The sequence below is a fragment of the Theropithecus gelada genome, chromosome 1, assembly GCF_003255815.1.
Source record: "Theropithecus gelada isolate Dixy chromosome 1, Tgel_1.0, whole genome shotgun sequence".
Taxonomy (NCBI): Eukaryota; Metazoa; Chordata; class Mammalia; order Primates; family Cercopithecidae; genus Theropithecus; species Theropithecus gelada.
In genome coordinates, this window is record NC_037668.1 from 120,884,689 (window position 1) to 120,899,586 (window position 14,898).

At 36.0% G+C, this 14,898-nt stretch overlaps 1 protein-coding gene and 1 pseudogene across 2 annotated transcripts in view; both read right to left on the reverse strand.

Annotated features, from left to right (window-relative positions):
* The window catches only part of EVI5 (ecotropic viral integration site 5), a 279,600-nt gene that overhangs the window by 181,450 nt on the left and 83,252 nt on the right, over positions 1-14,898 (reverse strand). For both annotated transcript variants that reach the window (XM_025357086.1, XM_025357079.1), the window contains exons 3-6: positions 8,606-8,795; positions 7,446-7,670; positions 6,224-6,298; positions 1,915-2,040 (exon numbers count right to left, since the gene is read on the reverse strand). In XM_025357086.1, coding sequence (XP_025212871.1) covers positions 1,915-2,040; positions 6,224-6,298; positions 7,446-7,670; positions 8,606-8,795 — 616 coding nt within the window. The remainder of the gene's footprint in view (positions 1-1,914; positions 2,041-6,223; positions 6,299-7,445; positions 7,671-8,605; positions 8,796-14,898) is intronic.
* Positions 4,883-5,002, reverse strand: LOC112615065 (annotated as a pseudogene).

The following is a 14,898-nucleotide window of genomic DNA, read 5'->3' on the forward strand; positions in this document are numbered from 1 at the left end:
ACATACGTGTGCATGTGTCTTTATAGCAGCATAATTTATAATCCTTTGGGTATATCCCCAGTAATGGGATGGCTGGGTCATATGGTACATCTAGTTCTAGATCCTTGAGGGATCGCCATACTGTTTTCCATAATGGTTGAACTAGTTTACAATCCCACCAACAGTGTAAAAGTGGTGAAACCCTGTCTCTACAAAAAATTAAAAAATAAAAAATAAAAATAAATAAAAAACTATTCAGTTGCAGTGGTATACACCTATAGTTTCAGTTACACAGAAGGCTGAGGTAGGAGGATGGCTTGAGCCCAGGAGGTCAAGGAGGCAGTGAACCATGACTGTGTCATTGTACTTCAGTTTGGGCGACAGAGCTAGACTCTGTCTCAGAAAAAAAAAAAAAAATTCATCTCAAGACCTATTCTGGCTTTTTCTTTAAAATATATAGAAACAAAAAATATGTACTCCATAATGTACAACTATTGTATGTCAATTAAAAAATCAGCTGGGCACGGCAGTGGCTCACGCCTGTAATCCCAACACTTTGGGAGGCCAAAGTGGGTGGATCAGGAGGTCAGGAGATCGAGACTATCCTGGCTAACATGGTGAAACCCCGTCTCTACTAAAAATACAAAAAATTAGCCGGTTGTGGTGGTGGGCACCTGCAGCCCCAGCTACTCGAGAAGCTGAGGCAGGAGAATGGTATGAACCCAGGGGGCAGAGCTTGCAGTGAACCGAGATTGCGCTACTGCACTCCAGCCTGGGCCACAAAGCGAGACTCCATCTCAAAAATAAATAAATGAATAAATAAAAAATAAAATGTAAGAACATTTTACATATCCCCTTGCTACCACCATAGATAGAAAAAATTGGAGTTTATAAGGCTGCCAGGAGACAGGAAACTAATAAAAATGGCTGCCATGGCCGGGCGCGGTGGCTCAAGCCTGTAATCCCAGCACTTTGGGAGGCCAAGACGGGTGGATCACGAGGTCAGGAGATCGAGACCATCCTGGCTAACACGGTGAAACCCCATCTCTACTAAAAAATACAAAAAACTAGCCAGGCGAGGTGGCGGGTGCCTGTAGTCCCAGCTACTCGGGAGGCTGAGGCAGGAGAATGGCGTAAACCCGGGAGGCGGAGCTTGCAGTGAGCTGAGATCCGGCCACTGCACTCCAGCCTGGACAACAGAGCAAGACTCCGTCTCAAAAAAAAAAAAAAAAATGGCTCCCATGCCAGCTGATTCATTAGCCTATTTTCTTAAATTCAGCTCATTTAATTGAAATTGAAATTTAAATAAGTGAAAATATTTACATTATAGCAAACTTAAATATACAAAATATAAAAATTAAATCCAGAAAGGTAAAATACTTCAAAGGTATTTTTCCCTTGATTTTGATTCTGCTCCTATTCTCTCCACCTTCATTCAGTCACTAGATAACTTGAGTCTTAAACTAGCAACATAAAAAGAAAACATTACAGGAAAAAAAATTACGGGCTAGTAAAAACTAAAAATAAAATAAAAGTAAAAAGGCAGAGGAGAGGACTCAAAGAGATAGAGTCTCAAAATAAGGGGACTGATGTCAGTGTGATAATATCATAAAGCTCCTGTAAGAGAGCTTAGACCATGTAACAATAATAGGACATAATAAGGAAATTCATGTGCTTACGTAAGGGGTGTATAGTACATTTGGCAGAAATGCTTAAGGATTGAATACGAAAACTGGAGTCAAGTTCTAGACTGTGATCTACCTAATGTGAAGGGTCAAATCATACATAAACCAACCAAAAAAAATCATGTAATTAAAACACTTACACATTCAAGTGCTTTAATGCTTTTAATATTAAATTTGATCAGTTGGCACTCAGAACAAGATATAAAAAATACAACAGCAATATGTCTTTTTATCAACACTGCACTTTTACCTGTATCATACATTCAAACTGGTACATACAAAGGCCCAATTCTGCCATACTTGGTTTAAAAAGTTCACGAAGTCTATAATCTTGCATTAATTTAACAAATACACAGAAAGCTTCTTCTTCTGGCATCTACATTGGAAGGAAAAAAACAACATAGGTTAATGTTCTATGATACACAAATAAACCAATAATATTTAAACTAAGTACCCAGCCAACCATAAGCACTGTTTGAGTGGCTGTGTGCTGCAATGCTAAGGGCAATTAGCTAAGAATCAGAAAGTTCTAGTCTCCCATTCCATCACCAAGAACGAGAAGTTAAACAAATCTTACAATCTCTGAAACCAACTGTCTCAACTTGCCTCATTCATTAATTCAACCAACAAATACTGATTTATAGCCAGATACTTTTCTCTCTCTCGGTATACAGCAGCGAACAAAATAAACACAATTTCTATTCTCAAGGAATCTGAACTTTCTAATGGAGGGAGGCAGACAAGACACGGAATAAATCAACTAATATGTATGTCAGATGGTGACAGATGCTACAGAAATAAAACAATGTAGGGTAACAGGGAATGCTGGGGAGACACACGGCTATTGATGTAGATCAGGAAAGGTCCCCTGATACGGTAACAGTTGAGCAGAATCCTGAAGAAAGCAAGGGAGCATTTGAGGAAAGAACAGTTCCAGAAGACCAAAGAGTACAAAGGTCCTAAAATGGAATCACACTTGGCATGCTCAAGAAACAGCAAATAGAGAGCTACTAAATTAGAATACTATGAGTGAAGCTTACGTCATGGAGGAGAAATAACAGGGAACCAAAATGCAGAGGGCTGTAGAGGCCATGGTAAGGATTTTGACTTTTACCTTAAGCGAGAGAGAAGGTTTTTTGAGGATTCTGAGCAAAAAGTCATATGACATGGTGCAAGTATTAAAAGGACATGTTAATTATGTTTTCATATTATCTGAAATTGGGGTTTAAAGTTACCAATTTCACATTTTATGTGTAAATCACCAGGAAATCATATCAAATAAGATAATTAATATGAAAGCTCTGTAAAGAGCTACAAAGATATTCAGAATACTTAGGCAAGTAACTACCCAAAGTGTTAAGCCATCTTTCTCAAAATAATAAAATTTGCTAATTCTCATTCATTCCCATTATACCGGTGTGTTTCAAAAGAGAACATCCCAAAAGATCTCCAGGCCTTCTTCTTGCTGAAGACTGCTGCTAATAACAAGACATTTTCCCTGGCCTTGACACAGCCACGGACAGGAGCCAAGAGTTACTCTTGGCAAAACCTGCACTTCTTCCTTCCTCTCAACACACAGGGCCACAATTCTACTTTGGAGGTTATCTCTATTAATTATATCAAGCTCCACAGTCCCACTGAATTATGTCAGTCACTACGAGAAGCCCCAAATCCCAGGACTCTCATCCTACATGGTTTTACTGCTCCCCTAATCTGACCCCATTTCCAATCTTTCCTAAATCTTTTCCACAGCATTTTCTGGAACCCACATCCTACCATGAACACAATAGTCTACCTATATCTTCAATCTCTTTTCTAAATGTTGCTCTCTTTCTTTAGCTGAAATCTGGATTTCCCTTAAGAATATTTCAACACTGAAACCTGGCTCTCTCCTAAGGTAGTTGTGTTCTCTTTTCTCTCCCACAGCACTGGAAAGGGACAGAGATTACCGAGGTATATGTCCTCACGCGATTTAATCATTGTACGAACATCATAGAGTGCACCTACACAAACCTACATCATATAGCTTACTATACACCTAGGCTATATGCTATATAGCCTATTGCTCCTAGGCTACAAACCTGTACAGTATGTTACTGTACTGAATACTGTACACCACTGTAACATGATGGCACATATTTGTATATCTAAACATTGAAAAAGCAAAGTAAAAATAGGGTTTATAATCTTAGGAGCGCACCATCATACATGCAGTCCACTGTTGACCAAAATGTCATTATGGAGTATGTAATTATAATTTCCCTTTTTGTCTTACAACAATTTCTTCTCTTCTGAACATATCAAAACAAGTTTCATTCCCTCTCCTCTTTGCAATAGCATTAATATGGGAACTAGAGGAGAATTTTTTTAATGGCAACATTTTAAAAAATAAGTTGAGGTAATTTGGCAAAAGAGGAAAAGGAGACAGAAAAAGTATCACTAGGTCCTTCTCAAAAAAATTGAAACCATGGCGACAAAATGAAAAAATGTGACACGGAGTGGCATATACCAAGTTGTTTTATAGTCATTCCTTTCCATTAGAAAGAAATCAAGATGCTTGAGTCCTAGAGCAATGTGCTGCTACATACTTTCTCTGTGGCTCTGAGCTGATAAGAATCCATGTCTTTTGCAAAGGTCTAATGCAGACAATATACCTAATTTTATAGGAGTGAGATATACACAAAACATACATATCCAACACTTTTAACCATTTTGATACAATATGTACTAACTTTGCAAATTTTATCAGACTCTGAGTTACATTTCTAAACTGAAGTTATGGGAGAACAATATACCATAAGATGTGAGCATAAACTTCAGAAACAAAAAGAGGAGCTTTTCTACCTTATGGCCCTGGGTCATAAGTGACTACTGTTGTGTTAATATATTGCTGCCACTGACAACAGCTAAGTAGATCAATCACCAAAATATTATTTATTACTCCAATGGTGGTAATAATACTTATTGAAGTTAGTATTTCTACCACCACTGCTTGCCCTGTCTTGAAGGAAACCGTGATTCCTTGAGGATTCACAGGATCCACAGGATTCCTAGAGAGCTAGGTCAGCTGTTCAGAGATCCAGACCTCAAGCAGAGAAAAACTGCTCTTTAGATGCCCAAAAGAAATGACTACTAAAAGGTCATTGTGGAGCTAACAGGAAAATAAAAGGAACAGAACAGCAGCAAAAATCACTAGACTGATAATAAGGATGTCTGAGTTCAATAATGAAGGATCTACCAGTACTAAACAATCAAAGTAGGAAAATCGTAATTTCAATTAGCAATAATTGTGCCTCGGATAAACCTCATTGGCTACGATATTGTCACTGCGCAAAGCTGGAAAATCGTAATTTTGTTAAACAACTATACCTCAACATTAACAAACCTAGTTTTGCATTGTATTATTTATAACCTAATTCCACTTAGAAATCAATAACCACTGGGAGCACTTCTTATGTGTTCTTACATATGCTATAACACAGAGTAAAAATTATTATTATTATTAACCAGTGTCTCTGACATCAGGTTTATTCTACTCAGAAAAGAGGGGTGTGTATACTCCTGACAGCAACAGAGCTTTAAAACTCAAAGCAGTTGGGAAACTGAAGCAAAGCATCAGGAAACGGTTTGTGATTCCTGCTTTGCTTTTATCTACCAGGATGCATGATCTTGGGTAAATCACTGAACTTTCACTGCCTGTCTCCTATGGGCCAAACACCATGCTAGGCTTCCACATACATTACCTCAAATAACCCTCACAACTAATCTGAAAGTAGATAGTGTTATCTTATTAAGGCTCAGAGAGAGGTTAAATAATCTAGCCTAAATTCATACAGCATGTGCAGAACTGAGTTGCAAAACCACCCTATATATGACTCAAACCAAGTATCTCCATGATGCCTTTTCAGGACTAAAATCTGAGACTAAATAAAGACTAATACGGACTTAACATTTCAACAAAGTTGAAGAGATAATACTATATGTATTTCCCTTCAAAGCTATGATTATCCTACCCCTGAATTCTAAGAACATCCCACCCAAACCCACTGCACAATTACTCAATAACAAAGTTATATCCTTACGGAGTAAAAGTGGCTGAGTACCACTATTTTAGAGCATACAGTGAGGTATGCATAATGAGCTTTTAGCTCCATGATAAATTAAATTCTCTACAAATCTCTAAAGATATTCTACAATATAAACAAGATTTTCTGACCAACACTTTAATTATTCCCTCCTTGGTTAGAAAAAGATTACTCTTCATTAAATGTTAACAAATAAGATTTTAAACTACTGTAGATACAAGCTTGAGTAGAATATTGTAGTAAAAATGTATACATCATTAAGTTGAAATTTCATTTGGTGGTAAGATATTATTGTATGTTATTTTAACACGTTTAATCTTTTAAAATGCAAACTAAATATTTGTATTCAAATTATGCCTAGGAAAAAATACCCATATCCACTTATATTTAATAAAAACAAAGATGTTTTTTAAACTCTCCAATCCAACTTTAATAAAGAATTTCATTGGACATTTAATACTTATATTAACTTACCTGCATAAGCAACAATCCAACTATAAAAGCACTTCCTTGACAGTAACCAACCTCACGATCTACTAAAGAATAAGCCTAAAAAGTAAAAAAAAGTTGTTCAAAATACATGGTAAGTTATACCTTCCTTCTCCAAAAAACCTAAAATTGGCAAGACAGGCAGATTAAAAGACCATTTATTTTTGAGAAAAGCTCTTGCTTGCTTGTTATAGATGTTACCCTATACATATTTAAAAAGCAAATGTTTTATTACATGAAATTTTTATTTTGACAATTTCCCAATCCAAACTTGGTAGCTCCTAAAGACATAAAATAAAATAAAATACAGGAATTTGTAACAGGGCTTAAACATCAAGTAAAATTGAGCCAGGCATGGTGGCTCATGCCTGTAATCCTAGCACTTTGGGAGGCGGAGGCAGGTGGATCACCTGAGGTCAGGAGTTCGAGACTAGCCTGCCAACATAGTGAAACCCTATCTCTACTAAAAGTAAAATTTAGCTGGGTGTAGTGGCAGGCGCATGTAATCCCAGCTACTAGGGAGGCTGAGGCAGGAGAATCGCTTGAACCTGGGAGGCAGAGGTTGCAGTAAGCTGAGATCACACCACTGCACTCCAGCCTGGGCAACAAGAGTGAAATTCCATCTCAAAAAAAAAAATCAAGTAAAATTTATATTGATGTAGATAAAACTAGACTAGGTTTAAAGCAAAGGATTGGCAAAATTGAAATGATTTAACAAGAAATCAGTATTTCACAGAGGTAGCTGAAATAAAAAGTAACGGTGGGAAGAGAAATGGTAATATTGAAGAAAAAATGTCAATGGTACACCTTTCAAGGGCTAAGTGCTCTTAACAATGCTGGTCATAGCAAGCAGAAAAATTTGCTAACTGTAGGAATGCAGAGATGATAGGAGAAACCCACATCCCAGGTTTTGAACTTTACAGATGGTGAATTATCCATTTTTATGAGGATCCCTCTATGGTATGTGATTGATTAAGCTATTCCATTTCCATCAACTAATGCTGAATAATGTAGTAAATGTTCTAACAAGTTCTCTACACTAGACAGTAATGTAGCATCAGAATTAATGCAAAAATAATGCTAAAACCAATTTCATTGCTAAAGCAACTGATTATTGCGGTGGGAGGTCATGCCTCATCGTGAAAAATGTGTAATTTCAACCTTCCAGGAATTAATTTCATTTCAAAAATGAATAAATAAAACTTACCTTCATTACATTAAATAAAACCTCCTGTCCAAGGCTATCTTTTTCCTTAAAAAAGTTGTGTTCAGGATAAGTTCTAGCAATGTCCCTTCGGATCAATTTTTCACAAGGCGAGGTCATTTTCAGGAGTTCTGAATACTGATCCTTAATTGGCATACTTTGTGCACTGCATAAAAGTTGCCAAACTATTGCTCTAAAGTGATGGGGTATCCCTTTACGAACAAGTTCCTAAAAATAAAATAAAATTATAAAAATGAATTATTTAAGTCTCCTATCTTGCAAGCCAAGGAAGACTTATTAGGGGGTTGGAATGAAGCGGTAGACTTCATTAAATTTTTAACTCACAAAGCTAACTTTATAAGAAGACTAGGGAACCCTGTAAGTTAAGGGTAAGATTGGGCCCTGGGTGTATCCTGTTCTGGTCAGGGGATTAATAATGGTCACTTCACCTCAGTGTGTGGCCTCTTAAGGTAATGGACTTGAAACCTGCAGAGCTATGAATGACAGTACAGTACCCATCATTCAAAGGGCTGTTGAAGGCAAAAAAAAAAAAAAAAAAAAAGTAAAATACTGTTATCAAGAATGCAGTATGTCACAACTTCATTTCTGAATCGATAAAATGAGAGAATTTAACTTCTAAAACAATTTTCGGGCCAGGTGCGGTAGCTCACAACACTTGGGGAGGCCAAGGCAGGAAGACTGCTTGAGGCTAGGAGTTTGAGATCAGCCTGGGCAACAAAGCAAGATCCTATCTCTACAAAAAAGTGAAAATAAAAAATTATCCAGGTGTGGTGACACACACCAGTAGTCATAGCTACTCAGGAGCCTGAGGCAGGAGAACCGCTTGAGCCCAGAAATTCGAGGTTATAGCGAGATATGATTGCACCACTGCACTCCAGCCTGAGTAACAAAGTGAGTCTCTATAAAATAATAAGTAAATAAAATAATTTTCAGTTATATATTTCTACATTATCAGGACCTCTGTAACAACTGATGTCTACAAATTAAAACTTCCAGGGGTACAAGTAAGTGAAAACAAACAAAGCGGACCTCTTTAATACATAGCTTGGAAGTTATATTTGGGGGGGGGGGGGTTTCTAACCCTCTATTAAGTTATGTCTGACGCACTTTAGAATAAGAACTTCAACAAAGAACATGAATACCTTAACTTGCTTTTCCTTCTTTTTGCGTACATCTTCCCATTCATTAACAATTCTTCCCCAAAGAATCCAAGAATCTTCTTCAAGGTGACTGAGGTTGCTAGAGGCTGAAGAACTCGACACAAGAGAAGAGCCACTGTTTCTTCTTGACCCATTTACAGATCTTAAAGACTTACTATCCGTTTCTAACAATCTAAAACATAATTAAAAACTGTTCAAGATCTAATCTGACAGTGATATTAGAAGAGGCAGTGATGATACTTAGAGCTTTATTACTGCAATTTAACCACTGTTTTAAAATATAGTTTTAATAATATATGTAATTTAAATAAATTTTGGTCAGCATCAATAAAATTACCGCTATATTTTTTTCACCTATCATAGTAGTTTGAAAATTTGAAAAAGCAAATTACGTTACAACTTTTTGAGCTACTAGCCCCATTATAATTTCCCTTCATCCCCATTAAAAATTCAAATTAGGGGAAATCTGATGAGAAAAGTATTTGGGTAGGCTTCAGGAAAAAAGAACTTATACTTGGAAGAGGTATAACAAATCTATGAAATAACTAATCCTAAAATGTTTACAATGTGTCTAAGGTTTAAAAGTAAGGCAGAGCCCCCAAAATTAACCAAATCACTTTTCTTTTTTCATTTCTCTTCACACATGCATAACCAATCTGCCCAAAAAGTATTTATTTAGCCCATGCAGTGTTTGTATAAAAACTGAGCTATTACTAATATATTAAAATTGGAGGATTTCACATATTTGTTTATATGCATTTATACTTTATAATTCTAGATTATCTTGAAAAATAAAGATAAGGCAAAACCGGTCCATATTTCTGCACAGTAAAAAGAGGATATAGCTGCGTGGGAGCTTCTTCCTTCAAATGCAGAAGGACTTTAATCTGCTCACTTTCCATAATCCCTACAGTTTCCCCTAAAACTCAGGCCAGCTAACGCTGCTATTTATTACTAGGCTTACACTGTTAAACTGGGACCTCCTCACTCATAAGATCCCTGTTGACTTTTGAGCTTGCAACCCCATGTTAGGCCTCCTCCTTATCTGTTCAAAGATGGGTTAAGATAATTTCCAAGATCCAATCCATGACTAATCACTACATTAAGTCTTTTATTTATTTCACATATGCACCAGCTAAAAGGAAGGTGGAAAATGTGGCTCTATCACTATTTAACACAGCTACTATTCACTTCCAGTAATTCTTCAGGAAAAGTCATCTGCTTTGGGTACAACAAATGCTCACAATACTAATTCATAAAATACAAAAGCTGAGAAAGAAAATAAACATATAGAGGTGAAATCCTATTTAACAGATTATAGAACCATCCTTTGAGAGCCAGATTTATATGCTACTCATCTTTATACCCCTTAGAACATTTAGCTCAATGCAAAGCATATTAACTATCAAAATGAAATAAAATCCTAAGTCCAAATTTTAAAATTCCAAATTCCAGGTATGTCATATTAAATAACACAACAGTATAAACTGAACAAACAAATTCTATCCTTATTGAGGGAAATTTTAATATATTTTCATGGCAACAATAATTAAAATAAAATTTCCCAAATACTGCTAAAAACATAAAAACATACCAAACAGCCAAAGTGAGCATGAACTAATTACTATAAATAATTTTACTTGAAAAAAAGAATTCAGAACGAGGTCTCTGAGGAAAAGAAAAAGACGAAAAAAGAATTAATGATGATGTTTTACTTTAAATACTGTTTTAAAATACATATTATTTCACTAAGTCCATAATATATCTTATGGAAAAATTAGTTTACATAGGTAATTTTCCACATGATTCTAAACCCTAAGAATTGTAAATGCAATAGAGAAACAAATTTTACTGAAATAACCTGAATCTTAGTTATCTGCTTCACTTATTTACTGCTTGCTACGTCTCAATTAAACTGCATCACTATCAACAGAGATATGCAGTTCAAAGAAAATAATGGTTTTCCTAAGTTAAACCTAAGTTCGAGCTGTAATCCAAGTATAGATGAAGCAGCACCTATATAGAAGGCTTTTAGAGAGTCAAAAAGTCTTTGATTGCTGAGTTATTAATACAGGTTCTAGGACAGGCATGAATATCAAGTGAATTCATAGCATTCATGAGTTAGAGAAGATTAAGCAGTTAACTTTCTAAGAACACTGAAATAGCACATCCAATTATACAAAGCTGTGTGGAACATTTACAAATAAAATATCTCAAGACATTACACTATTTAAAGATACTGTCTCTGCTTTATCTTATTTCATATGTAAAAATGATTTAAAATAGATAAGCCCAAATATAACAAAACTATAAAACTCCTAAAAACAAAATATAGGAAAACCTATTCACAACCTTTGGGGTAGGCAAAAATTTGTTTGCAGGACATAAGGAAACAGTAACTACAAAAGAAAAAATTGATTTAAAAACTGGACTTCACCAAAATTAAAGAGCTGTGCTCCTCAAAAGATACTATTTTAAAAAATGAAAAGGCAAGCCAGACCAGAGACTAAGACAAAAAAAAAAAAAAAGTCTAAATACAGGAATCTGACAAAAGATAGCATATGAATATATGAACCAGTCTTAAAGAAACCAAACACCACACTTCAAAAAATGAGTAAGAGATGTAAACTGATACTTTCTAAACAAGATAATCAAATAGCCAATAAGTACTTGAAAAATGTTAACATCTTTAGTCACCAAGGGAAATGCAAATTAAAACCAAACTATATACATATTAGAATGGCTACAATTCTAAAGACTGACCATACCAAATGTTGGCCAGGACGGAAGCAATTCTATCAATATTAAAAGTATAAAATAGTATAACACATTTGAGAACTGCTTGATAATTCCTCATACAGTTAAAATACATTTCCATATGGTCCAGCACTAAAATGAAAACATATGTACAAAGCTGAAAGTTCATAGCAGCTTTATTCACAATAGCCCCAAACCAGAAACAATCCAAATGTTCAGAAAAATAAGTGATCAAACTGTGGTACATTCATTCCGTGTGACACTACTCAGCAATAAAAAGAAATAAACTGCTGACACGTGCATCAACATGGATGAATCTTACAGATGTTAGGTAGAATGAAAGAAGCCAGGTGCAAAAGAGTACAGACGATATGATTCCATCTATATAAAGTTTAAGAACGAGCATAATATAGAAGAAAATACAGGAATAAATCTTCATGACTTTTGAGTTAGGTAAAGCCTTAAATATGACCAAAAGCACAAGTGACAAAAGAAAAAACAGATACACTGGAATTCATCAAAATTAAAACATTTTGCACTTTATTGGCTACCACCAAGAAAGTAGAAAGACAATTTACAGAAAGGGAGAAAATATTTGCAAATCATAAGGGACTTGTATCTAGAATACATAAAGAACGTTTACAAATCCTTACAAATCAATAATAACATGATTTTAAAATGGACAAAAGATCTGAATAAACATTTTTCCAAAGAAAATGGCCAATAAATAAGATGTTCAACGTCACTAGTCATCAGGAAAAAGCAAATTGAAAACACAATGAGATACTTTACAACCATTAAGATAGTTACAATCAAGATGACAAATAACAGTAAGTGTTTGTGAGAATATGGAGACAATGGAACTCTCATACACTACTTGTGGGAATGTAAAATGGTACAAGCACTTCAGCCTGGCAGTTCCTCAAATGATAAGCACACAATTACCATGACTCAGCAATTCCACTCTTAGGTATATATTCAAGAGAAATGAAAATTTATATCCATCAAAAACTTATATACAAACATTCATAGAAACATGATTCATGATATCAAAAAAAAAAAAAATCCAAATGTCCATCAACTGATGAATGGATAAAAAACATATGGTATACCTAAACAATGGAATACAAGCCACGAGAAGGAATTATATTCTGATACACACTATGACATCAATGAACCTTGAAAACATTATGCTAAGTTAATGAAGCCAGTCACAAAAGGGCACATATTACATGAATACATTTATATGAAATATCTAGAAGAAAGAGAATGGAGATTAGCAGCTGCTGAGGGCTGTAGTAAGGGTGAAGGTAGTCAGGGAAACATGGACTGCTAATGAGTGTGCAGTTTCTTCTTGGAGTGATGAAAAAATTCTAAAATTGATTGTGTTGACAATTGCACAACTCTGTGAGTACACAAAACACAACTGAACTTTACACTTTAAGTGGGTGAGTTAAATATATGGTATATAAATATCTGAATAAAGCCATTATACAAAAAAGAACAGGTAGAAGAGAAGTTTTGACAGAGGGTGGGGTTGCTAGAAAGGACACAAAGGAATTTTCTGAGACGATGGACATTTTCTAATATAACAGAAACTTTCTAAGTCTTAATAGGTATGTGGGTTATACATAGGTATATACATTTTTTGAAACTCAAACTCTACACTTAAGAACTACACATTTCGGCCAGGCGTGGTGGCTCACACCTGTAATCCCAGCACTTTGGGAGGCTGAGGCGGGCGGATTGCCAGAGGTTGGGAGTTCGAGACCAGCTTGGCCAGCATGGTGAAACCCCGTCGCTACTAAAAATACAAAAATTAGCCGGGCTTGCTGGCACATGCCTGTAATCCCAGCAGCTACTCAGGAAGCTGAGGCAGGAGAATCGCTTGAACCTGGGAGGCAGCGGAGATCGCACCATTGCACTCCAGCCTGGGCAACACAGCGAGACTCCGTCTCAAAAAAAAAAAGAACTACACATTTCTCTGCATATTATTCATCAATTTTTAATCACTTCATCAATATTTGTAAAAAATATTATCTACTTAATGGCACTAGGGATAGTAAAACTTCAGTGAGAAACGACTGCATTTTATTATTGTAAGCCCTTCTGAACTTTTTAAAACCATAACTATTACTTTTGTAAAAGATTATTTTGGGTATATTTTATAAATAAAGAAAGATATAAATATTACTCCATATTTGCCTTTTCCAATTTCCTGGTCATTCCAGAAAATTTTAAAATTCTCTAGAGAAAAACTTTAGAATTTTTATAATGAAGAAGCCCTTCTCTGTGAGAGAGTCGGAACATTTTGCAGAAGTAGTAATACTTGAATTGATACTATGAAGTCTCCCCCCAGTGAACTATAGCATGTATTTTTCTACAGCATGTAGAAAAATAAATTACATGTTCCTCAAGAACACGTAAACTTTATAGACTATGTAGTTAGAATCAAGCATTTTTATTCCTTATTGCTAAATGTGATGATGAACAACTCAAGACGGCTTTTAAACAGGTTTCCACCTAGTTTCAGTATAATTAAGATATTCTGACATGGTAGGGGAGGGGGGCACTGCCTGAAAGTCAACAATTTACAAAGCCTTGAGCTTGGCAGCTGGGAAAATGGTAATACAGCATTACTCATAGGTTTGTGGGCTAGTGAGAAGTATATCTAAAACTTTTTCACATATTTTCCTCCTCCCAGATCACATGGGTGCACTGCCTTACATGGATTTATTGCAAAGCAAAAAAAAAAAAAAAAAAAAAAGGGGGAGGCCAAGGCAGATGGATTGCTTGAGTCCAGGAATTTGAGACCAAACTGGGCAATATGGAGAAACCCCATCTCTACTAAAAAATACAAAAAAAATTGCCAGGTGTGGTAGTGCACACCTGTAGTCCCAGATACTGGGGGGCTGTGATGGAAGAATCGCCTGAGCCCGGGAAGTTGAGGCTGCAGTGTGCCATGATCACACTGCACCACTGCACTCTAGCCAGGGTGACACAGTGAGATCCTGTCTCGAAAAAAAAAGCAGGGGGGACAGTGGGGGAATAATTCACCTCACTTCCCATTCCATCCCATCATTATCTCCTTCTAACACAAGAATTCTGACTATCACAGATTAAAGAAAAAGAATACTATCCAAGCAGGAATATTGTACATTGTAATCTAAGGTGTCCCTGTAGGTTTGTGTAGCCTCCTGGCCATTTCTTATATGCCACTTTTATACAGTAAGTAATTCACAGGCCTAAATTCATTCATTCTCCCAGAATGACAGACTAGGACATAAGAGGTTGTTTTTCTATCAACAAGGGAACACACAATCCTGTCTCCTAACTGGGTCACTACAAGTTTCTCTTAGAGTAGCTCCAGATCCAAGGGCAGCCATTCAAAATGGCTACAGTCACACATTAGTGAGACAGGGCGGGCGGGGGTGCCAATATACCATCTGGACTACAAATAGTATTAAAGATGGAGAGTCAAGGAGTGGTTGCTTCCAGACGTTTGGTAAACTTTGTAG